Consider the following 26017-nt stretch of genomic DNA (forward strand, 5'->3'; position numbering starts at 1 on the left):
CCTACTTTCTGCAGCCCTTTAAATCCAATTCTTTTATACAAGAGATTTTGGGAACATCATTAATTCAATCATTGTGAAGAAATGGAAAAATATAATTGAACTGAGGAAGCAGGACTCCAAAGTCTCAAAAGCAATCTCTGCTGATGCAAACAAGAAAACTTTGGGAACAGCTTTGCAGTGCTACACATTAACTGAGGATTCAGACTGAATTTTTAGGTGAACCTTTCAAAACTGTGGATTTTTTCAGGTGGTTTTGAGTCAGTACATGTAAAAGGTAACCAATGACCAACAGCAAGGCATCCCAGAGTTATTAGGGAATTATGAAATGCATTAGACATGAAATCCAAAGGCAGTGAATCTAGGGATTTAAGAATAGCTTGCAACAGCAATTCACTTCTGATGGTGCTTTTGCAATCAAAGCAGTGACTGAGGATGGATGCACAATGAAAAATAGTTTCAGCAAATATTAATGTGCAAGTTAATATCAATTTACTTTGGCTGTACTTCTATCACTGGCACTTTCTGTGATACTGAAATTTACCTTTTGAATTATCTCTGTAAAGCAGACACAGAAGTGACTGAAAAAAATCATACTCGACATTTTGAGGAGTTGTTTGCCATTTAAGGCTGCAGAAGGATACATTTCAAAATATTTACAAGGTGACTTTTGATGTTTAATTACGTCTGTGAAGCCACATGTCTGGCTGAGTAAACAGAGTTTGTGTTATTGGCCCAGCTCTGCAAGGTCCTCCATGGCTCTGGCTCTGATCTGCTTAAGCTTGTGCTGGACATCCAAGCACACGAGTCAAATCCAAAGTTAATGGACTACAAAGGATTCCAAAAGGCACATATTTCAGCGCATCACTGAATCCCCTTTAAGCCCAACCGTGGCAGTAAAACTTGTGTCCAGTTTGTTGCAGGCCTGCTATTCCTTCCACAGGATTTTGTGCTTAAACTACCTTTGAAAGAATGAGGTTTTAATTTCAAAGCTCCTTTGAAATGATATCTCACAATATCTGTTGCACATCAAGGAAACATTCCCAAAGAGATTCTGTTACCTTTGAGGGGGAGAAAGTTATTCCACTCCCAGCACTTGGGGAATGTGCAAAGGGAAGGCAGAAGCTGCTGTTTAATACCAGATATGGGAAAATAAATACCTGATGGAAGATTTTCTTTTCATGTTTCCAAGAGGCCTCATAAATGCCAGACATAAAAAAAAAACAAATTATGAAAATGCACTTTTGCCATTTTCTGTTGTTTGAGCAACCCCATCATCCATGTCCTTCTTTATGTTGATGGCCTTTTTTATTTAGAAAAATGAAATTAAGTTGCTACAGGGACTGCTACAAATTTCTTTCTGATGTCAACAAGCAGATCACCTTAAAAGAAAATTGCTGTCCTTTAAATTGTTTAAATGAAGTGTTCAGATTTCCAAAGGCACTCAGCAGCCAACCAGACTAAGATCACTGTACAGGCAATGTGTGATCATCTTCTCATCCCTGCTGTCAGAATCCAGAGCCTGTGGATGTCTCTGGGGATTTTCCTGACTTTTGTGTGTTATAGAGCAGTGGGTCATAATCTCTGCAAAATGTTAAATTGCCAGTCAGAGTTTGTGGGTCAGAATTTGCTTCTTTGTACATTGTCTTGACAAGACAGTTTCAAAAACTTCCCAGAGCAGTGATGTGTAACAAGACAACATATTTACCAACACCAGCCTCAACACTGCTGCAACCATAAGCTGTGGAAGTCCTACAGGCTTCCAAAATTTGAGATTTTTTTTTTTTTCCAAGGAATCTTATTGTGGGAAACTAATTGCACTCGAGTGTTTAGGGCAAAGCTTCCTCCTGAAATGGGAAGAGAGAGTTTAGTGAGAGGATGAGGTAGGAGGAGCACCTGGACAAGTACATGCTGCTGGTACTGGGGGCAGAAGGGTTACAAGAAAACTGGTAATGTTAAAAAACAACATAATGTAGAAGTGGGGAGGCTACAGGGAAGTGTGGTGAGGATTGCAGTGCTTTAATCTTTAATCCAACTAACATGGATGGGCTCCATACTGTGAAATGTCAGTGCAACCCAGGGACTTGTGGTAACAGCAGCTCAACTGCATTATCCAGTTCTGTCTCAGGCTACAAATTCCCCTGGAAGGCCACTTTCCTGCACTTTGAGAGAGGGTAAAATGCTTGATTCCATTAGAGGGGATGTTTTTAGACCTCATTTTGGATGGTAAGAGCACAGCTTCTTGGAGTGGTGGTCTCAGGGAGAACTTTGCTTACACAATAATTCCAAGGCCTTGAGAAACAAATGAAATTTGTTATTAAAGGTTGAACAGCTGCTCGTTTGCTTGGGTTGTAGCTGAGTCTGGAGGTCAGAAGATCTGATAAAAAAATAAGCAGATGGTTCAGAGTAAACAGTTTGAAGTAGCTCCTGTATTTTCTTTGAGAACTTAGCACATAACCTGACTTAAAGAGCTGATATGAAGCTCATTGAGCTAATAGTGATCAAGTATTTATTGCTGGAGGGCATCTAGAGAGGTGAAAAAGGCAGCCAGATTTACTGAGAGATAAATAACATACTGCTCCACATCCTCCAAAATGGCATTTGAGTAGTTAAAGAGTTCCTGAAGAGCCTGAGTGGAATCCAATCTGCACACAATGATGAACAACACAGTCTGAACTGGAAAGTGCCCAGTCATCTAATTTGTGACAGCCACAGTGGCTCAAAAGAGGGCTGTCACTCCCAGCAAGCCCAAATTCCAGACCAGAGTCCTCCAGGGTGAAAGGCAGGAAAATTCTTTGGTCACAGAGCAACAGGATGAGATGGGAAAGAACATCTGATCCAAACCCCTGAAAGAACATCTGATCCAAACCCCTGCTGAAGAGGGGCCACCCAGACCCAGCTGCCCAGGACCACGGCCAGTCACCTTGAATGGCTCCAAGGATGGAGACTCCACAGCCTCCCTGGGCCAGCCAGGTCACCCTCATAGTAAAAAGGTGTTTACTGAGGTTCAGAGGGAACCTCCTGTGTTTTAGTGCCCATTGCTCCTTGTCCTGACTCTGCCCCATTTGCACCCTCCCTTCAGGTATTGACACATGAGGTCCCTGAGCCTTCTCTTCTCCTGAATCATCCCAGCCTTCTCATCCTTCAAAAAAACCACCTCAGTTGTTTTATCTTGAACAGACAGGAGGAGAGATAACACCCAGGGTAAACAAACCATCTTAAATGGAATGTTTAGTCCTTCCTCTTTAAACTAAATTCTGTCCACAGGCACTGTGCACGACCTCCAGTGAACCTGGTAAGTCTTACAGGTCTGTATTAGGGGACAAGATTAGTTTCTGGAGTCAGGGGACTATTTTGTAATATGTAAGATAAGAAAGGGTTTGGAAGGCAGAAAAGTCAAAGAATTAATTCGCTTGTATTTACTCTACTTGAATCTGGAGTTCAGAGTGCCAAAGAAGAGAATTCATGAATTCATTCATGCCCCTGCTGTTAACAGCAGTCTATTTGGGCCAGCAGTCAGTGCTCTGGATTATCTTGCCCCTCGCTACTCAGACTGAAATTACTACATAATCTGGCTTTGTTTCTAGCTAATTGATTTTTATTATAAATAGATTAGAATAAAACACTGTACTCAACTCAAAAGATGACTTCCACTGATTTAGACAAAGACTGGGTTTAATAGTTTCTTACTTTTGCTGTGTAAAGGTCCCTTTCCTTCCCAGAACAAGCCATTAACATGAATCAGAGCACACTGATATTGTAGTGTTTTTCATAACTTAAATGTTGCTCAATCTCCAAACGTTTCAAAACATGTCTCAGTGGCTAGAACAATATCTGTATCTATATCACTGTGGCTGGAAATGCTCTCAGATCACGTGTGACAGCACTGGAAGAGTTGCTCAGGTGGAAATACATAGTTTCTATAGGGAGTTGAATGCACAGGGACTAAACCATCTATCAAAAGTTCCCATGCTGACTTTTATACGAGCACAGACCCACACAAGGTTACCCAGCTCACCTTCCCATGAACATCTTTATGCAAAACAGTTTCTAAGCTAAAAGCAGAAATTTCCTCAGCTACCTCTGAGATATGGAAGTCATGCTTGGTATATTTATTAGGTTAAAAATCATTTAAATAATTCAAGGACTAAAGAGGGGAGTGTGGCATATGTTTTAATGATGTTAATAACCCAAATTTCACACTTCTTACTAACCACACCTACCACCAATTACCTAATTGACAGATATATGTGAAGTTGGCATTTTAGTGATTCACACAGCACAGCTAAAGCGTCTTTTTTAAAAGCCCAGGATTTAACTCTTCCCAATTTTCCCCTGACATTCATGTCACAGACCTGAACCCAGGACTACAAATGTGGCTGACAACAATTCCCACTCATAATTCACTTGATGCCCATACAGGGCTTGCCATAAGAATCCTGCACAGATTCAGGTGTGTGTGCTCTTCCAGCTTAACTAAAATTCCTCTTAAGAAGGTTCCTTCAAATGACATTCTTCGGGCACTGAACAGTGTCACATCCATTCAAACAGGCCAAAATATGGTAAAATATGTGTCCCTCTGCAGAGCCAATGCACTTGTCCTAGTTTGCAGAGTAATAAATGACAGCACAGCTCCATAAATACTTAAAAGGGTCAAAACAGTCACTGGGAAACTGCACCCAAACGTTCACAAAACCAAAACATGAATTCAGGCTTTTATAATCAGAGAAGTCTGTGATCCTCCAAGGTGAAGTATTGTAAATTCTGGCGTCCTGCTTAAAAGTGAGAAAAGGGCCCAAGATCTTCTAAACAGACTCAGGTTTAGGCATCAAGTCTCACTCAAAGTTGCAACGACTGAAATTTGCACTGATATTGGGTCTATTGAAACTCTCACTTCTCTTGAATTGAGGAATCAGTCTTTAGTAATAAAACAACAAACACACAAAATGATTGTGTCTAAAGTACTGTCCATTCACAGTTAAGTATTGTACTGATATTTATCCTGCTCTTCCCATGACCACTGTACAGTCTTCTTCCCTCCATCTGCTACTGATTTGTTCTCTTTCTCCAACACAACTCATTAGGACCTCTGATTTTTATGGTTTTTTCTGGCTCTTTCTTATCTCCCTCATTTCTGTTTCTTCCTCAGTGATTTTTCCCAGGTCTGCTGAGCTCTCCTTAACTTTTCCCACCATCTGGTTAGACATCTGTTACTGATATCACCGAGCAAGTGAGTTGTGAAAACAGTTGTTCAGACACTGATTTTACCTGTAGTTCCCATTCTCTGTGGGACTGGGAGTTCTGATGATCAGGACAGGTGAAATGATGTATGAAACAAACCTTGATGCATTACAGAAAAACTAATGTGGCACAAGCAAGTTGGAGAGACGACATGGGCAGGGCCAGCTCAAACAGAAATCAAAGGAAGAAGCAATTTGTCATCTGTGATGGGATGAATTTAGTCAATCAAGGGCTGGCTTTGCTCTCCATGTCAGCTTTATGACATTGCTGGAGGGACAAGATAAAGGGGAAGTGCAGGAGAAACTCTGACCCCACACTGAAAAACAGATGTGAAATAAAGCAGCTGTTTCAGCTGCAGTACAGAACAAACATTCAGAATGCATATCCAAAGTTTATAACCTGGCTTTGTTCCCATTTTTCTGCTTTCTGCCAGTACACTTCTTGCTCCAATAGGGACAAAGTTCTCATAGTCCTGGATACCACAAAGCATAGCAGAAGAATAGTCAAACACATCTACCCAAACCCTGATGTGAGCGAACAGACTGGGATCATCGTGAGCTGATGATTAGAAAGTTGTTATTATTGTAACTTCCACTCAGATCCAGGATGAATTTTAAAACATTTACCTTTAGATGTGTGAATTCTGGAGACTTTTGTTGAATAAATACAGCCTGGTCTAGTGGAAGCTGTCCCTGTGCATGGGTTGGAATTAGATGATCTTTAAGGTCCCTTCTAACCCAAACCATTGTACAAAATACAGCCAAAGAGGGGGAAAAAAATGCCAAAATCTCACCAGATTCCTCAAATTCACTGTTGTAGGCATTCCAGGTCTCACTTATGCGGAGCAAACTTTCTTCCATGGCTTGAATGTCCATGTAGGGACAGTTGCACTCGGGGAATTTGGGGCCACACTGACACCAGCAGTCATTGTCCTTGCAGATGAACTCCCCCTCGGAATTGCAGGCAATGTAGCTCAGGGCTGCCTGCACAAAGTGCTCTTGCAGGTACTCGGGCAGGATGACCTGGAGGCCTGAAGGAAATGCAGTAAAATATCATGTTATTAAACACAAAGGAATGCTGGAGCCAAGCAGCTTCCCCAGCACGTGTAGCAAGCAGAGAAACACTCAGGAAAATCAAAAATACTGATGAAGGGAAAGAGATAACCAGGACAGGAGGTGTGAGGGTGAACACTGCCATCCTAAACTGGGCTTGTTTGCCATGTTTCCTTTGATACAGAAAGGTATAGCTTGTCTAAAGAACTCTGATTATCTCTCATGTTTCTGTAGGGGCAAGCTAAGGATGGGAAAAGATTGGATGGGAGGGAATTTTTGAAAAATAAAATTTAGTTGATCTGTTCATTTTTCTCTGGGATAATTCACTGGGTGTGATGGGCTACAAAACCTTGAGAAAATAAACATTCTTAAATGTCCTTAAGGAGAAAGGGGGCTACTCCAACTCCAAGGGGGTTTCCAAACACTCCTGGTAGGTCACAAATCCCTCTGCTGTGTGTCCTCACCCTGCCATGACGTATTGGATGTCACATTGATGGACCAGAACAGAGCAGGTGGCTCAAAATCTCGACCGGAAATTTAGATTTATTCGTCTGAAAACTCTGACCATCATTTATGAGCACCCCAGTGATGGGAATGAGTATTTTACACATATATAATATTTTGTAGCTACATTAGTGATCTACCAAAGAGCCACAGCGAGGTAAATTATACATTTTTATTTATTTACTATTTGTTGTTATTTTCTGTGACAAAAATAAACTCTCTGGAAGCAGTGGAGCTTATTTGTGGTCCAGGTAATTTCTCAGCATATGAGCTGGGTATTTCTGATGCAAGATTTTTTTTACATAAGCACTTGGGCAGTTTCATAGAATCATCCCTTATTTTTAGGTCTATACAAAAATGTAACTGTAACAGTAATTTCATAACCCTTCCAAGATGAAACTCATATCACAATTGCTGAAACTAGGTCTGACTCTTTCTTCTATCTCATGTCAAAATCTGTAAAACTCTGCTGTTCTCTGAGTGACTTTTTCAATGTATTTGTATGGTTGTGAAGGGCTGTGAAAGGAAAAGAAAGCCCAGACAACCAAACATGAGTCTTGTTCCATTCTTCCACTAAATAGTTTACACAGTTCTGACAATGTATTTCTGCTAAAGACAATCCAATGGCAACCAACCACTGCCTGAGGGATGAGAAGATTACTTTCTGGATTTGAACAGACAAACATCATGAATATGCTGGAAACCACTAAAAATCACAAATTATTTCTGAAAATACTCCTTACATCCCAAGGGAAATGAATTTTTTTTTTTAAATATACATTCTATCTGGGGAAAAAAAATTATAATTTTATGGTTTTTTATTTATTCTGAGGAGACAGAAAGGAAAAAGGAGAAAAAACACATGGATATTTTAAGCAAGACTCAGAGAGAATATCCTGAGAGGGAAGGGACCACAAGGATCATCATCCCTGAGAGCTGTTCTCTGTAGTCACCAACAACTTCACACTCTGTCCAATTGATTTACAAATCAATATAGAAAGGTTTAAAAATTGGAAATCATTTTATATCTCCCTGCAACTGCAAATTAAGAATTGCATTGTTTTCTCATGGTGTGTGGTCAGAGTTCTGCACAAATACATACATTAAAGAGAATTTAGTGTGTTTTCATAGCAATAAGTTGTTCCTGCTTCACTTGTGTAACTGAAAATAGCAATTATTAGCAGTCTAATGCCATACAGGGGGACTTATCAGAAATTTTTATCTACCTAAAATGCAGGTTGGGAAATGCATCTACTGGAATTGAAAAAGAAAATATTTTAAAATTATGACTTTTCCTTTTTCTGTTTCCCTTTCCCTCTATTTTTTTCCTTTTTCATTTTTATATGTGTGTAATTACCACTAGTTTACTAATGAGTGAGATGCTTAACCTTCCAAATTCCCAAGAGGAGCCTTTTGGACTCCTCGTTATTTGGAGTGTTTAAAAATGTATATCCTGCCCCTCTGGCGACTCCCTGAATTTTGGTGGGACAACTGCATGAGGTGCAAGGTCCTGCTCAGGATGTGCACTCCAAATGTCCCCCCCTGCTTGGTGGAATCTGGGAATTCAGGCTGTTTAAAAAGTGTGCCAGTAGAGGAGGCTAAATAGGGATGCAAAATGTTAACAGGGCCATTCAAATTATTTTCTGATGGGTACAGGAATTGTTCCTATTTCAAAGGCAACACAAGGTACTGACATTTCCTTCACTTTGTCTCATTGCACAAACACACGCACAGAAATTAGGAAAAAATGACCTTTTACGAAGGGGGAAAGAGAGGAAAAACAAACAGTGTGATAAATGTCACCCCGTTCCAGAACAAATGAGTGAAATTGCACCTCCGTACCTTGCAACTGAATCTTGTTTTCAGGACTCTGGACCAGAACTGAGCTGACAGAATCTAGGTTGTCATAGTTACTGCAGCCAAGAGGCCCCGTCCGTGTCTCTGTCACCTGTGCCAGGGGAAGGGAGAAGCACTTGCTGGATTATTCGAAGCAGAACTGAGGAGTTCAGAAAATTGTTTCGTGAAATTTCCCCTTAATTCAGCCAGCAATGCAGTTCAGACTTAATCAGGGCGAAATAACTCATTTTAATTGCAAAAAGGAGGACTGCAAATGTTTCACCGATGCCACAAGCTGCAGGAAGGGATCTTTCCATGGCAGGGAATCCTCCCAAACACTATAATATCACAATACTATACAAATACTACAATAGTACAGTGCTGTAACAGTGTAATGCCATCCCAACAGCCAAACAACAGTTTAAACACTATTTATTTCTCCTGGCTGTGGGAATTACAAGGTTTACAAACACGAAGACTGGGATTTGCTCTGTCAAAACTTGTGCACGTGACAAACTCCTTGTTGAAATCATGGAAAAAAACTTTGACTTTTCCAGTGAAGCCCAGCAGGATATGGAAGTAAAAACCTTTAATGAGCTATATAACAGGGGTGGTGGTGGGATATTCTTCATCAGGGAAGGGTGTCAGGCAAGATTAGACACAAAATTCTAGACATTGTCCGTTGTAGTCACCAAATCCATGGGCACAGAACCAAAGCACAGCTGCATTTATCAAACAGAACCACCACCAGCAGAGCCCTGGCTTCACAACCGAGGATTGTGTTTGGAAAAGAGCAGTGACTTAAATCAGAGAATCACAGAATCATTAAAGTTGGAAAAGCCCTTTGAGGTGGTGAAGTCCCACCATTAACCCACCGCTAACCCACGTCCCCAAGCATCAGATCTGCACCTCTCTTGGACACTTCCAGGGATGGTGATTCCACCACTGCCCTGGGCAGCCTGTTCCAGTGCCTGACCGCTCTTTCAGTGAATAAATTTTTCTAATATCCAATCTAAATACCCCCTGGTATATTTACACACACACACACACACACCCCCCATTGAAAATATATTTAAAATTAAAAAAAATATAATAATGTATATGCTTCCTGGGATATTGTAGATAATTCTTAAGTGTCAATAAAGTGATTATAAAGGGGAATTTATTTTCAAAATGAAAATGTAGTTTCTGAGCAGTGAAGCATGGCTGTGATGCCCAGGGCAGCTGGGTAGCACCACAGCAGAACAGGCAGCAACAAAAAAACCCAAACCCTCAGCAGAGGGGGACATACCACGATCTCACAATTTTTAAACTGGATTGAGTGCTGGGGAAAATTCATTGGCTTGTGGTTCCTTTTCCTTTATATCAAGACCAGGCAGAAAGAAGAAAGTGGAAGTGGAATAAAAGCAACACAAAGACTCTTGCACAGGCATCCCATTTTGGCTTGGGCACAGCTGGAATGACAGCTGTGATTTACCTGGGATCCTTCAGTCCCTCTGCCAATAAGGAGTCCAAAATTCCACTCTAAAATCTCCTTTTTTGGTAACACCCCCAGCCCCTTTACAGAATCCCAATCTCTTTATACAATAACAAAGAGAGTTACCCAGATCAAATAAGAAGAATAGCCAGAAGACAATAAAAGGCAGGTGAATGTTGCAGTGAGCTTTATCCTAGCTCTGAAATATTATGCTCAGCCTTCATCTGTGCAATTCTTTATTTAAAGCTCCATTTATTTTAGTGTTGTTTTTGTTTGTATATTATTGTGATTTTCAACCACTTGAATATAAGGCAATGGAGCTTCATAAAGTCAAATGAAATGTATAAACTGCAAAGCAAATTTTACAATTCCTATCCATTCTTATTACTCTTATGTCTCCTGAAATCACAAAATAAGGAAGGTTAGTAAGCAGCTTTTTAGTTATTGTACCCTTTTTGTTCATGTTTCTTCACTCCATCTGAATTATGCAAAACATAGGTAGAGGCTACCAGTGGTTTGAGTGAGAGCACTTGGTGTATTTAGGTGTGCCAAGAGGCAGAATGGGGAAAAAAATCACCATTAAAAGTTATTTTACTATTAGGGACTGGTTATATAAATACATTGATTCAGAAGAAAACTGATTCTATGAAAAAAAGCCGAGGACAGTTAAATTTGGATGGGACTTAGAGATGTTCATGACTGTTACAAGGAAGTAATAAAATATAGTTCTAATGATAGCAATAAAAGACAATGCTTAATGAATCAGGCAATAAACAAGGACTTTTTCTAAACTTTTCACTCAGATCTATGTATTTATATTATTCACTCTTTTACTTTTTCCAAGTACCTTCCCCTTCCTCGACCAGCTCTGGTACTTTTAACTCCTGCACAGAAAATACATTGCAAGAAGAAAGTCAAAATGTATAGTCTCAATATGTAACAAAGAAATACTAAAGAACACAAAGATCATTCAGCCTTCCACTTTTGATGGGTGACAATTCTAGTCAGAGGTCAAAGTGATGCACAAATATTTTTTATATTTTGCACAAATCCTGCTCCACAGAGATTGTAAACCAGAAAGAGAATTTGAGTGGTTGATAAATGGAAGCTTCAAATTCCCATCAGATTTTCTGATCAAAAAGAAAAGATTTAATTGTCACAGATCACAGAACCACAGGTTGGTTTGGGATGGAAGGGACCTTAAAGCCCATCCAGTGCCACCCCCTGCCATGGGCAGGGACACCTTCCACCAGCCCAGGTTGCTCCAAGCCCTGTCCAACCTGGCCTTGGACATTTTGGGGTAACTCTTGTTGATAAAAAAGCAGACTAGGGGATGGGGGGGGGAGTGGTACAAATACATTAATTCTGGTTTGATCTTAGTGTTACTGGTATCACAGATGATTTTATGTGTTTTGTTTCAGGAACAACAGAAGTGAAACTGGAGAGGCAATGGCACGTCTTTAATTATCTTCCAGGCAGAGAAGTGTGACTGTGCTCAGTCCCAAGATCACAGCTGAAAACTGTTTTGTCTGAGAGTGCACAAAAAAAGATGAACCAATAAGAGGAGAGGGAAAGGTAAAATCTAAATGCAGATTGTGCTGAGATGGTCCAGAAGGGACTGAATATGCACAAAGAGCACCAGAACCACATCCTTGGTTTGTTAAGACAAAGAACACGAACTCACAAAGCCAAACACCACAGAACAAAGTTATTTAATAACCAAACCCCCTAAGAAGGGGTAACAAAACAAGGGTGAAATCTCTGCCACGAGCCAGGCAGGCTGTTCCCCAGCCTTGTTTGCAGAGATTAGCACAGAACAGGTTTCCCTGGGCAGCAGGGCTTTCAGCTCCCAGAAATAAACTCTAACAATTTGGCATTAATGAAACAAATGCCTGCAGTTTTGAGTCAGTTAGATCTCATAACCATGGTGATAACGACCCGATTATAAGTGCACTGAGAACACAACTCCCGGCACTTCAGCAGGGCTGAATTCTTGTGATACCAGTGGGTAGTATTTCCCTGGGAAATAGTCTGCTTTTTGTGTCCATGATAATTAAGCCTAGAGAAGACATTCCTAATAAAAGAGAAATGTATTTCTGCGGAGATTTTGCTCCTGGTGTGTCCTTTTCCATGCACAGAGCTGACATCCCCAACGCTGTGCTGCCTTCATAAAGCACTTTCCTCTTCTGAGAGACTCTTTAAAAAGGTATTTGGCTTCTAAGGAAGAGAACTTAACCAACACAAAGGAGGATGAGACAATGCTGGTCGCTTCAGAACAGGCAGCCACATTCATATCCCCATAAAGCTCTTTAACATTTTGAACATTCGAATAATTATTTAAGCAAACTCATCATACACACGTGATGGAAGAAGGTCTGTTCTGAACAACCAGCGCAAGCAGAAGGCAGGGTAAAGTCTGGAGTGGGGAGAAAACCTGAAGTCCTCAGGATTCTCCTAAATAACATGCTGGTGGTGTTGGGTTGATGGTTGGATTTGGTCATCTTAGAGGTCTTTTCCAACCTTAATGATTCCATGACTCTCCCCTGGACCTCACTCTCCCCTGTTCCCTCAAACTGGAATCCCTGCACATTCTGCAGTCAATGCTCATTTCACCTTAAAAAAAGTGATCAAATGAACAGGCACTAAATGTACTTTCTGTTTAGATGTGGATCTCCTGCCAATTCTCTTCTTTTTTTTTTTTTTTTTCCCCAGGCTTGACAGTTTTTCACAAAAGCACCTTTATGCCAGCACTTCCCTTTGCCACACAATAGTTGCTGCTCTGCTGCCCTACTTATGTCATTGAAGGTATTAAAAAACTCCCGCTAATTAGTGGGTAATTAAAATAAATCAAATTTTCTGAGTGTTCCAAGGACTGACACTTCTCCTGCTGTGGGCTTTTCTGAAGGAGGTACAGACAAACCAGCAACATTCACAATGTTAGGGGTTGGATTCACGTTTTCAATATCACTTCATTAACTGCCAGCATTCTAAAACAATACCTCATAGGCATGTAATGCTTTCAGCACATTTTCTACCAGAATAGGGTTGATGTTTCAGTTTGAAGAGCCCACTAACTCAGGAGACCTGGAAACGCTCCCACTGTATTTTTCTGTCATCTGTAAGATGGAATAGGAACAGTAAACTTGATCTTTCTGCAAGAGAAGTAATTGCAAAATTTCCATTAACTTCATTACAAGAGGAATAATGACCTTTTTCAAGCTTTTGGGCAAGGAGACAATGCTGAATTTTACCAAATGCAACACTAAAGCTTCCCAAGAGATCAGTCTAATCCTTCTATTCCCTCTCCTTTTTTATTGTGCTCTCGGGAATTTACTGGGAACCAGACTGTTCCACTACAATGACATTGAAATGTATTCTCCTAACACAAAGCATTAAACACTCCAGAAATCAGAATATTCTAGGAACTAGAAATAAACTCCCACTGTTTGAATTCTGCTCTCTTGTTGCATTTGTTAAAAAATATGATTATTTTTTTTAAAGGCTGTTCAGGTTCATGTGACAGGGAGCAACCACCTCTCCTCTCAAGTCTATTCCCCACTATCACAGGGAGTAATTTATTGTCTGTGAATTCCCAGAGAATCCACAAGAACACTGAAAGGAGTCTGGCAGCACTGACAGTCCTGGTATCACAGCCACAGTTTTCCCCTTCTCAAGGACATTTTTAATCCCTTGCCTGTGAGATGCCACGTTCCCGTGGCATCCTCCTGGAATGCAACCAGGAAGTTTGCAGGAAATGAGGCCGATGGAAAACCAGTCAGGGCAGTGTTGCCAGAGCCTTTATTTCCTGCATTTTCAGAAATCAAAGGTGCATCAGCCTCATACAGAGAATGAGGACAGGCACTCTCTCTGAAAGAACAGGTTATCTCTTTTAATTAATCTTGAAGAACAGATGACAGCGAAGTTCTTTTATGGACAAGCAGCAGAGCTGGCAAAAATGTAATAAAAACTGACTATTTTGTCTCAGTTTCCATTTAGCTATTTCTACTTGCTCATATCTTACTTAAATTAACACTAATATTATGTCTTCATGGCTTTTATGGCCTAAAGAGAGAGCTGAGCAACAAACAGTAAATGAAATCTATATTTTCGGTTTAAAAGATAAAATTAGAAGCAGAGAGGACAGTGCAGATACAAATTAAAATGATATTTCATGTTTATAAAAACCTCAAGGTATCTGCAGAAAGCAAAAGCAAAGCTGCCTACTGAAGCAAAACCCAATTCCTAACTTTGCATTCTTTTCCAAACATAATTCCATTACTACATAAAAGTCAAAGAAATTTTGGGGCACAGACTGTAAAGGGAGGCCATCTTCTTACATCTAACTACAAAATCCCAGGCAAGGACTTTCCAAGAGTATTAGGAACAGGATTCATATCTTCATGGATCAGTTCCAATATCCAGTGCTAAGGCTACTGGGATTTTTCACTGTGTCCCCATTAATTTCAGGAAGACAGGATGATTTGTCCCTTTATAACACTCACAGAGGTTATTAGTCATAATAATACTGCAGTTGAATGAAAAACCTATTTTTTTTTAAGTTGGGAAAGTATGAAGAAAAACTGTAGTCCTTCCTTAATTACAATGAATAGTTAAAATGTTCCTTTTCTCTGTGAAGTATCAGGAAAAAGATCATGTTGGTAAATATAAAAATTAGCTTTAGATCATTTGGAAACATTTTACCTCCAAAGGGGTCAGTTTCAAAAATTATATATGCATTATTTTTTAAGAGGAAAAAGACAGAAGAAACTTGTGCTAATGAAAACGTGTGACAGGTTAACATTAGATCCTAAAAATAAAGCATTTAAAGATCTGAAGCTCAAAAATCAAAGTGATAAGGGCAGGTTAATTAAGAACCCAATTTTCCATGGAGATCCTATTAGGATTATATGTTTCTGTGCAGTTCTAAAACAGAGAAATAATCCTCTGGACTATTTTTGAGTATCGAAAGGCAAAAAAAAGCCCTTCTTTAATGTGGCATCGGTGGTGCACAACAATATATTGCACACCCCGCCTGCAGAGGCTTTTTGCAACTTTGTCCAATCATGTAATTACAATATTCAGTTTCTGATTACAATATTTGGGTTTTGCCTCATCTGTTACAGCCACTCCCAAAACCGGCCCTCCCACAGCACCGCCCTCCCCAATTTGAGTCCGTGGTCCTACAACGACCACCCCTTCATCTTCTTTGTCTTCCTCCTCTCCTCTGACCCTCTTGGAATGGTTTCAAGGCCCCCGAATAGCTCTGACTACTTATACCAAGTGTTATGTCTCTGTTGGGTCTCTTTCCCAGCACATTTTTCACAGACAAGGAGCTCTTCACCTCGTTAAAATCCCTTGTGCCTTGAAATTCTTAACAAAGAATGTTAAACAGCATTTTTAGAAATCTGGTACAAAGAGGTTTAGCAGGCTAAAGGTACTAACAAGCTAAAACTTTATACAATATAGATTTTAAGGCATCACTTATTCTTTTCAGCAATCTCTCTAACAATTTCCTAGTTGAAGCTGTTTCCAGCTCTAACATTTCCTGCCTGGGTGCACGTGTTAACTCCTGATTTATTTCTGCAGTTCCCAGCACTCCAGCCCTGAACACTCTGCCCCTCTCCCAGTGACATCCCAGCAGGACATTTTGCATGTCCCTTTTATTTTCCCATCCTCCAGTCACACTCCCCCTCGTGGGGTTGTCATTCCAACCTCTCCAAAGAACTCACATTCCTGTCCCTGCCTCTCTGCTGGCTTGCTCTGCCTGCCTCACATAGGTGTTTGTAGGGGTTTATTTTTAGGTTGTACCCTCATTACTTCCCACCCATTTATTCCCTCTGGTAAATGACTGTAGCACATTTGCCCTTTCTGTCTCACTGGTACTGCCAACTCTCCATTTATAGTTTTGCTAAACTGTTATTTTTATGCTGCTGGTTTTAATGCTTTCCTGCACATTTGAAGACCTACCTACAGAGTCAGCAGCTACAACTGATCTATAATTTAACCATTAAACCCCTATCAGATGTTCGAGTTAAAGGGGGTTTAGCTTGGTGAAATTTGTATTAGAAAAGAAAAGCAATTCAACACTGAAGCTCTAAACTTCATTTCACAGGGATGCTTCTCAGTGGTAGATGACTAATTTAGGTCTGTTGTTCTGTAACTTTGATTGATTATGTTGTTACATGATCATCCTGTAGGTTAATCTGTGGTGAAAGCAAATCCTTGCCTTTAAATCCCACAGACTCGTAAAAAAAACATGGAAAGAAGGTCTGAGACTGGAATCTGATGTGCAAATAACTGCTGCAGCCAGTATTTATGTCATGCATAGGGCATGGCCACATTATATGAATCTTACTCAAAGTGGGCCATTAGGATTGACAAACTTGTTCACAGAACCATGGAATAATGGAATTATGGAATCTTCAAATCATAGAATCACAGAATTATGTAATCATAGTATCACAGAATCATAAAACCACACAATAATTGAACCATAGAATAACTGAATCATAGAACCACGGAATCATTTAGGTTGGCATGGGATGTAAACCTCCTGTGTTAGGACAACTTGCTGCAAGCCTGAGATGAGGGTAAATACACCTGAGGGTATATTTGATCAAGATACAAATATTCACACAGTTCTACCTAGAACTCTCCACTGTGAACCAAACAACCCTTCTAATTATCAATTATATGTATATAAGTAAAAATTACTTTTCAGGTAACAATTTTTGTTGCTGTGATAATAAGCACTATTATAGATAAAATAAAAATTACAGGGGAAGTCAGGTCAAGAGGAAAGAAGCAGATTTGCAAGTGAAGAACCATAAAATAGAAAAATGTTTGGTTGCAAAGAAACCTTAGACCCCCTAATATTTTTGCCAAAATAATATAAATTCTCCTTTTTATTCCCTCTGAGACCAATTGTATTCCAGATAATTCTATTGCCTGTCTGCCACAGCTTGGAAGAGAGAGCTGTATCCAGGTTTCACAGTTCAGTCAAAATGTTTTGGAAATGAGAGTTGATAGCTATGTTCTGTATCCAGAAGTCTGATCTTTTAGATCTGGTCTGTCAAAATATATAAGGAGAAAGATCATTTCTTTTACACCTAAGTCCTGTCAAATATGCACAGTCAAGTGCAGAACCCTGTAGCACAGGGCCTGAGATGGTTGTGGTTGTACTCACCCTTAAATGTAGAAACTTGTGATATCAAACACTCCGAAGGCTAAGGATTGTGGAAACTCCTTTTAGTGAAGGAGAACAGGGAAGGTGTAAGTACAAAACCATGTTTTCATTCAAACAGAGAGTCGTGGAATATCCTGAGTTGGAAGGGACCCACAAGTGCAGCTCCTGGCTCTGCACAGACACCCCAATGATCCCACCATGTGCCTTATCCCTCATATCCCTTACATTTTTAAGGAGCACTCAAATGAAAGAATATCTCTCTGTCCAAAATTGAATCTGAGTGGCATCTTCAAATCAGTTTAAAGTCTTACTCAGAATAAAAGCAAAAACTTAATTCGTAAATTTGCTGACTTTGATTAAATAATCAAAATATTCATAACTTCAAATATAGCAAATGCTATATTTCTGCAAATTTACAGTAATAGAGACCATTAGGAAACTGGAACACAAAGAATTCAAGCATAAAAGCCATTTTGAGAGATAGGAATTACAGCTGGATGGGAAACCCCTGCAGACATACCAAGATCCTCTATTTTCCTCAAGAAAATACCAGATCCTCCCCAGTGCAAATCAACACTGCCTGTAGTGGAACATTGTGGATTTGCACCATGGGCATTTCCATGGTTTTGGCAGGTGGAAATACCTCTGGCATTGAGGTTCTGGCTCATCAAACTCTGCTCTTGGACCTGAGCTCATTGACCATCCTGAAAGACTTGTGGGTGAACGAGCTGAGTGCTCTTTGGAAAGTTCTGGCCAACAACTGAGTGATTCTCAATGTTGTTATTTCATGCACAAAATAAAAAGGGATATTTAAATGCACAGAAGCCTGCTCTTAGAATTAGGCTCTGAGGGCAATGTTATCCAGACAGACTGCTGTGCCCAGCTGGCAAATCCTTCAAATCATCCTGATTCGGGGGAATAGAAAGACCTATCAGATATCAAGATCTGTTCATTAAAATGTGCATGAATGTGTCCTACTATGGGTCTTGCATTGATATGAATTTTGCAAAAGATGTTTAGAATATAGAACCTTGTCCAAGGGTTTTATTCATTTCTTTCTGGTCCTGACATGGATGAGACAACGCCAAGGGCAAGAGCATTTCTTCCACCAAAAAAAAAAAAAACAGAAAAAGAAAGAGCTCGAGCTCCTATGAGCATGAGAATTTAGGGAAAGAGGGAAGTTCAGAAGGAAAAAGAGGTAACACATGAAAAGAGAGCAGCACTTATTATCCAGACTGCAGAGTCCTGTGGAGTGAGAGGACTTTGTTCTGCTCAGAATCGAAAGGAACTCAGCCACCAGCAGGTTTTGTTTTGTTTCCATGTAGACTCCCATGGAAGTTAGGGCATTTCTAGGTATCCAAGTGTCCAGCTCCTTTCATGACGTGGGAGGTGAAAAACCCATTGACAGGAGTTGTTTTCAATTAAATGTCATACATAAGTAAATATGTGTAAATTCACGTGTGTCACCCTGTATTTTCTTCATGCCCTTTTACTTCTCAGAAAGTTTATCTTGCCTGTAGTGCACAAATCTTTCTAAGCCATTACACTGTGACAGCAGGGTAGAAATTAAATCACACACTGTAGACTTGCCAGTTTTGTACATTTTCATCAAGGAAGGACAGATCCTCCCCAGTGTGAACCAACATCAGAGTCAGAAAAGCAGACCCACATCTTTAAGCACCATTCTTTAACCAGGTCTGTAAACTGCTGTGCTTGAAGGAACATGGGCTGTTTCTTTCTGACAGTGATACAAATGGCTCAGTATTGCTGTGAATGTCAGATTTCAAACAGGGAACCAGAGTAAGAACAAAGTTCTTAAGTGGACTGAAACATGACAGGGAAAATATTTTAATGGTCCCCTTCAAAGCACTTTCTCTGTTATTGTCAACTTATTTTTACACCTTAAGGATTTCATGAAAAGTTGAAGGAAAAACATGAAATTTCTTTTTCCAGGCTCTAGGTACTCCTGGAGAAGATACAATTAAATTTCCTTACAAATCTACCTATTTAGTGGGAGACTGCATACACGTATCCTCCATTTGGTGGAATTATTATAAATATTGGAAAATTATGAACTACTGTGACAGTGACACAAAAGGGGGGGGGTGTTATTTATTTTTATATTACTTCTAATAGAAATCAAAGGAAAAATACCCAAAGGCCATGAAATGTATGAACTCTTCCCTGGGAATGGGAGGGTTGAATTACTTATCTACAGAGATAATGAACAGTATTTTGATAGATTAGGAAGAGATAGCTGGGGCTGAACTGTGAAACTCTGATCTCAGTGATAGGGATGTGCATGCAAAGGCACTCCTCTGACATCAGTGGAGTTTGTTCATCAAAAAAGGTCAGAATCTCACCAGGCAAAATTAGAAACACCTTTTATTTTACTCACTCCATTCAGTTCCGAAGTCTAGAGGACAGTGATGAAACTTCCAACCTTTAAGACACTAAAGATCTGAAAGTAAAGATCACTCTATAGTACAGAAAGTCCCCTGGGTGAATAATGAAACCTTTCTTAAACCCAGCTCCTGCTACAGTGTAGAGAGGCATTATATGTGTCATCTTGTAAGAGATTAGGTTACAGTTTTGCTGTCAGACATGGAAATCCTGCTGAAGCACCTCGTGGAGGTCTACAAGACAGAAATGAGGGTGGAGTGCAGAAGACAGCAGTGATGTGACTCTCAGTGCCAGTTACCTACAGAGGATTCTCACACAAAGGATATTTTCAGGGTTTTTTCACACTAAGTGGATAGACTGAAAAGGATGGTTGCAAATTGAATCCTAAACTACAACAGCAAACGTGTAAAAATGTATTATGGGTAAAAATTCTCTAGGAAAAATAACATGCACATGGAAAGCTTGGCACAGCCTTTTATTGTTCTCTCCTCTGATTTCTTCTGCCTCATAGTCTCTATTCCTCTGAGATATTCCTCCTAATCTGACCTTTGTGTTCATACAAGCTGTTGATACACGATATCTCGTATTTCTGAGAGTTCAGAGGCAGGGAAATGTTCTGTGAATTTTATAGTCCTTGCTTGACATTCTCTGACCTGCTGACAGGCAGTAGTTGCCAATTAGAGAGCGGAGGACAGGCAGAGTGCTCAAGTTTCTCAACCCAGCCAGAATAAAGATCAAATTAAAATCCATACAAATCTGAGTGCCTCCACATTGGTGCTGGAGTGCTCTGCTCTAACTGCACTGTTCAATATGTTCACTGTGCATCTCTCAGTATTAAAACCCTTCTCCATCCTCTGGGTTTATTTACTTTAGTTTCAGGGTTTTTAGGGGGAAAAAAAAAGGAAAGAGAATATGGAACATTTAAGGAACTGTGATAAGAGTTGTTTATAGGTTTTTGACAACTGTGATGGCAAGTGTTGTGTGAGTGCTGTTAAGGTCTCTCATTTACATATGGATATTTATAGCCTGCTCAGGGTTTGGCAGTCTTTATTTCCCTGGTTTTGTTGTTTTTTTTTTTTACTCTTCTCTCTTGACTAAACTAAATAACTAATATACCAGACTCCTTCAATTTGTTTTGCTTTATCATGTCATATGATCTATCCTTTTTTTGTTGTTGTTTTGTGATGCTGGTTTTTTTTTTTCCTAAGCAAAGAAGAACAGTTATCTAAATTCTCTCCAAAAGGCATATCCCAGCACATCTCCATTATGTGCTATTTTATTGGTTAGGGTCGGAAGGGACCCTAAAAATCATCTCATCCCACCCCCTGCCATGGGCAGGGACACCTTCCACCAGCCCAGGTTGCTCCAAGCCCCATCCAACCTGGCCTTGGACACTTCCAGGGATCCAGGGGTAGCCACAGCTTCTCTGACAGGGGAGAATTTACCCCTAATGTCTAATCTAACCTTGTCCTCCTTCAGCTTAAAGTCATTACCCCTTGTCCTCTCTCTGCTTGCCCTTTCCAAAGTCCCTCTCCAGCCTTCTTGAAAGCCCTCTTTAGATATTTTAGGGTTTTTTCCCCCTTTTCTCTCATGATCTCAAACAGTGAGGGCCACATTCTCCCAGGACTCGTGTTGCTTTACCCGCTGAAGAGTTCACCTCTCTGTCACCTTTCAGAGAAAGCAGCCCTGGAGATTGAGATTAATTAAACTTGTTCTTAATATCATCACCTTAAATTCCTCAATAAGATATGGAAATAAATCCCTAACCTCAATAATATTTAGCGTGTTCTTAGAATTAGTTAACAATCCACACGTGGCAGTCACAAGATTTCATTACACCTGGGATGAATTTAACCCAAAGATTTCCAACAGCTTCCAGACAAAAAATCTATAAAACCTCCTGTGTTTCATTTTTACAATGAGACAAACACAAACCCTGTGCTGTAGAAGATGGTACAGAGACTTCTTTGCTACCTGAAGGGTGATGCCCAGGGTCTAAATGCAGGTCTTCTGGTAAGATTAAATAATGACCTAAATTTAAATTTAAAATTCTAGCTATAGAAATAGTGAGCTGGGTTTGTGAAGCTTTTAATATCGAGTGGAATTTCTAAAGAAGCCTGCAAAAGCATTCAATTCTCACAGAAATTTCACGGGAGGCAGAGATTTGAGATCACAATTTCTATGTATTTCCTAATTTTTTAACTCCCCCTTCGAAAAACTCCAAGCTTTGGTCTCGGATGGAGGCAGTTCTGATCTCCCAAGGATGTGGACAACTTGGAATTTCATAATGGTCTTGAACAATTTTGTTTCTCAATATTTGGTTTCTCAACTGTGCAGTCTTAAATTCTATGCAGAGACTGAACGGATAAAATGAGGGCAAGAAGGGTTCAAGATCTGGATTTCAAAAGCTTTCCAAAAAATTGGCTGTTCATACAAAAGTGTGCAAACAACTGAGATTTCGAATTTGCCAGAAACCTGACAAAAGCACATGGCTTTATAGTATTTCAGCATTTCTACTTTTGATTACAGCAATTACTGGAACCCACGCAAAAGCACGTTCAAATGTGAGATATGAAAGGAAAAAATATTGAATCAAGCCAGCTCCAAAACAAAGAAACACACACACAAAAGAAAGGTCTGTATTTCAGGCTGAGTTTTGAGTGAGAAACTAATTTCATTACACTTAAGTTTCCTCTCTAACAGCCCACCATGAGTCATTCACGGGTTAATTATAGATAATCAGATATAGTTACCATCACAATAGAGCCCTGTTCGTTGTAATGAAAGTTTTCAAAGACAACAAAATGCTTAAATCTCTCATAGCAAGGAAAAAAAAAAAGTGTTTGGGGGAAAGTAAAAAGCAAATTGCACAATAAAATTTAATTGAAATTAGAGGGCACATTCTCAGGGATGTTTATTCTTTCTCACTCAGATGGAATAAATGGGCTGTAATCTGGCTGTAAATAGCTGGTGGAAAATTCAATTTATGCATCTGTTCTTCTGTTGCCTCCTGTTCTTTTGTTGCACTGTGACTGTCCTACAACTGTTTGGACCCTAAAATAACGTGTATTCTGTGGTCTCCCGGCCCAGCTGCCATGAAAGGAGATGAATTCTGGGATGGAAGGTGATATCCTCCAAAAGAAAAATACTGTAATCCCCCAAGAGACAAACACTGTAACAACCTCACTTTATTAATGGCTATGTTCCAACATAACTCTGTTTCTAATTTTGCAGAATGCAGTGAGGGTGTTCAGTAATATTTAATTTACTGTGTAACCAACGTGGGTTTTCTGTGCTCTGCACAATTGTTTGGACCTTCAGTGGGTACAAACCAGCCTGGCTGTGCTTGTGTCCCACCAGCACCGGGTGGGAAGGGCTGGGAATGCTTTTAAGGGTAATTATGTCACAGTAACAAACTTGATCACAGGCAAATTTGATTAACAAACTTGATTCATCAAATTCATCTCTCCCACTCCTTTCCTCATACTGCACATTAGCAGGCTTTGCTATGAATAGTGTTGTTTCTCACTAGATAAATAAAAACTAAATATGAAGGCTTTAATGTTAATTATCACTTTCCTCTTCTTAATGCTTTCCTTTCTCTGTGACAACTTCATTTTTTGATAGAAAAGCTTAATTATAGAACTTATCAAAATATTGTCTTCCTGCATCAGTCCCACAAAATAATATAACAAGAATTGTGGGAAGAAAATTCAGCAATCACATATCTCAGTGACTTTGAACAAAGAAGATAAGAATTTCTCCAGTATTAATTGTTTCAATTCCATAAGCGAGAAAAAAATTATTCATTATGTGTTGCTTTCTAAAGAGACATCCTTAGAATTTAGGAAAACAGACATCTCTTGCTGATTTTATTTTTTTTTTTTCCAGAAGACTAACTGAGCTTGATCACTCTCACCTAATATTTGATGCCTTGTTGATTGGGCTCTGTAACTCAGAGACTTAATGGATCTCATTCTGTCCCCCATCTGGAAAGACCTTAGACCTTAATCTATTAAGGAAGAATTCATTAGTCTGAGAGGATGGAAACATTAGGAACTGAGTGGCCAAACCTGGACACAGCCCTGATTTGTGAGTGGGTGAGCTGCTCATCCTCTTTCCTGTGCTAAATAAATCCATCCTTGGGGGTGCTTTAAGGTAGCTTCAAGACTCTGTTCTGCTGCTGAATGCTTATATTTTTTTCCTTACTATTTCATGGTGCTGTAGATGAGATAATATTTCTTTCCAAATTGTTATTTTTACATTTTTTTTGTTGATAAATAAATGATCACTAAATCTTATTAAGGTGTTCCTGGTTTACACTGCACAAACCAGACAGCCTAAAACACAGAAAAATCAGGAGAAACAAAAAATCACAAGGAAGGACACAGAATGAATGTGGTAACTTGCTTAGAACATACACTGTGGTGTTTATAAATATTATCCTTTTGCTTTTTGGGAGAAAACCTGACATTTTTTTCATATGAATAGAGAAAGAAAGAGGTGTGAGAGTGATGTAGCTTAACTTGAAAAGGGAGTTGAGGGAAAAAAAAAGGAAGAAATATTGGCTTTGGTAATGGGAGGGAGAGGGGGTGTCTGTGTACTGCTGAAAGAAAGAGAGTGTCTTTTTAATCTCTCTTCTCAAATAATGTTTTAGGGGTGTCCAGCCACGAAGAAAGCCATCTCTGGACACTACAGTCCCCAAGTACGTTGCTGTGCAAACAGTTGTGCAATTTTTTTTTTCACTCCTGTCACAGTTTCAGATTGCCCAGTCACAGGAAATGTGACAAACCAACCAGTCAGACAGCAAAGCAAATTATTCCTGCTCCTGTCGAAATCCAAACCTGCAGGAACTGGAGTGGCAGATCCCCTTTGTGCACTGAAGTGCTCTGATTTAACTGCAAATATCGTGGTTTTTGATTTGACCACAAATTCTGGTCAACCCCTTCTCCCTGTGAAGGCACTTCCAGGGAACTAAATTCATATTGGCTTGACTAACAGCCAAGGTAGCTGGAAATTACATCTGGCTTCAGGTGGTCTTTAGTGAAGATCTTGGTTACCAGTGGAAAGATCCAATGAGCAGAAAGGATTCTAAATCACATTTTACATTAAGGCTTCCATAATTACTGCATATTCAACTGCAAGCTAAAATTTTATTTGCTCTTCAGTGCTGGAAATGGACTGACAGAGGTTATTTCAAATAAGGTTAGAGAGATGCTCCAAAGGAAAATTGTTGCTTTATACTGTACCTGGGGGACTCTGATCTTAGCCAAGCATCCTCCTGTGAGGAGACTTCCTATAAGTGACCTGCAGAGTCAGTAGACAGAATGCTTTCACTGACAAACTGAGAAATTCCTAGCAGAAAATAACACCTCTCCCTAAAGCTGTAGAGCCAAGAGCTCCAGATTGTTCCAAAGGGCAGTAAAAAAAATAACAGCAATAAAATTAATGTTTCAGGCACAGGAGCACAATAACTACATTAAAAAAAAAATTAAAAGAAGAGAAAAAAGAAGAAAAGGAGAAATAGAAAGGTGTCTATAAAAGGAGTTACTGAGCACAGGTGTACATAAGGTTGCCTCAGTGACCAAACATTAAATAAAATTAATGTTTCAGGCACAGGAGTACAATAATCACATTAAAAAAAAATAAAAAGAAGAGGAAAAAGAAGAAAAGAAGTAGGAGAAATAGAAATGTGTCTATAAACTGAGCATATATGTACATGAGGTTGCCTCAATGACCAAACACCCCTATAAAGGTGTATCAATCAAATTATGTACCATTCACCCAGACTACCATCATTGCTGCATCTTTAGACCCTCTTCTAAACTAGAATCTTCCTTAAAAATCGAACACTTTGATTCAGGTCAAAAAAAACTCAGAATAAAAAAAAAAATCATTATTTTGCTAGGAACTATTTTTTGTTAGGTTTTTGGTTTTTTTTTTTTTTTTTTTTTTTTACTAATCAAGCCCCGTTTCCCCCGGGGGCAGCAGCCAGTGAAGAAGGTTGCTGCGGGGGGTTCTGCCCTACCTTGATGGCGGTGGAGGCGATCTGGATGTGGTGCAGGCGGCGCAGGGTGCTGTCCCTGTCGATGAAGTAGGAGGCTGCCAGCTGGTGCAGCGTCTCCAGCGTCACCGCCGAGCTGTTGGTGCCGGGCTCGCTCCCTTCCGACCTCTTGCTCAGCTTCCTTTTGTCCACAAAAATCGTGAGTGACTCCTCTCCTGGGCAGGGAGACAAGAGGAACCCCAACAGACATCAGCAACACCCAGCAGCACAGAGATAACCCACAGAACCACGTAAAAAATATGTTTATTTCCAAGGTT

General features: G+C 39.8%; 1 protein-coding gene across 1 annotated transcript in view; it reads right to left on the reverse strand.

The window, feature by feature from the left end:
- Positions 1–26017, reverse strand: part of BRINP3 (BMP/retinoic acid inducible neural specific 3) — a 154113-nt gene that overhangs the window by 35235 nt on the left and 92861 nt on the right. The window contains exons 4-6 of the mRNA XM_018083851.2: positions 25725–25915; positions 8637–8742; positions 6032–6268 (exon numbers count right to left, since the gene is read on the reverse strand). Coding sequence (XP_017939340.1) covers positions 6032–6268; positions 8637–8742; positions 25725–25915 — 534 coding nt within the window. The remainder of the gene's footprint in view (positions 1–6031; positions 6269–8636; positions 8743–25724; positions 25916–26017) is intronic.

The sequence above is a fragment of the Manacus vitellinus genome, unplaced genomic scaffold (genome assembly GCF_001715985.3).
Source record: "Manacus vitellinus isolate BGI_N305 unplaced genomic scaffold, ASM171598v3 scaffold_68_pilon, whole genome shotgun sequence".
Classification (NCBI taxonomy): domain Eukaryota; kingdom Metazoa; phylum Chordata; class Aves; order Passeriformes; family Pipridae; genus Manacus; species Manacus vitellinus.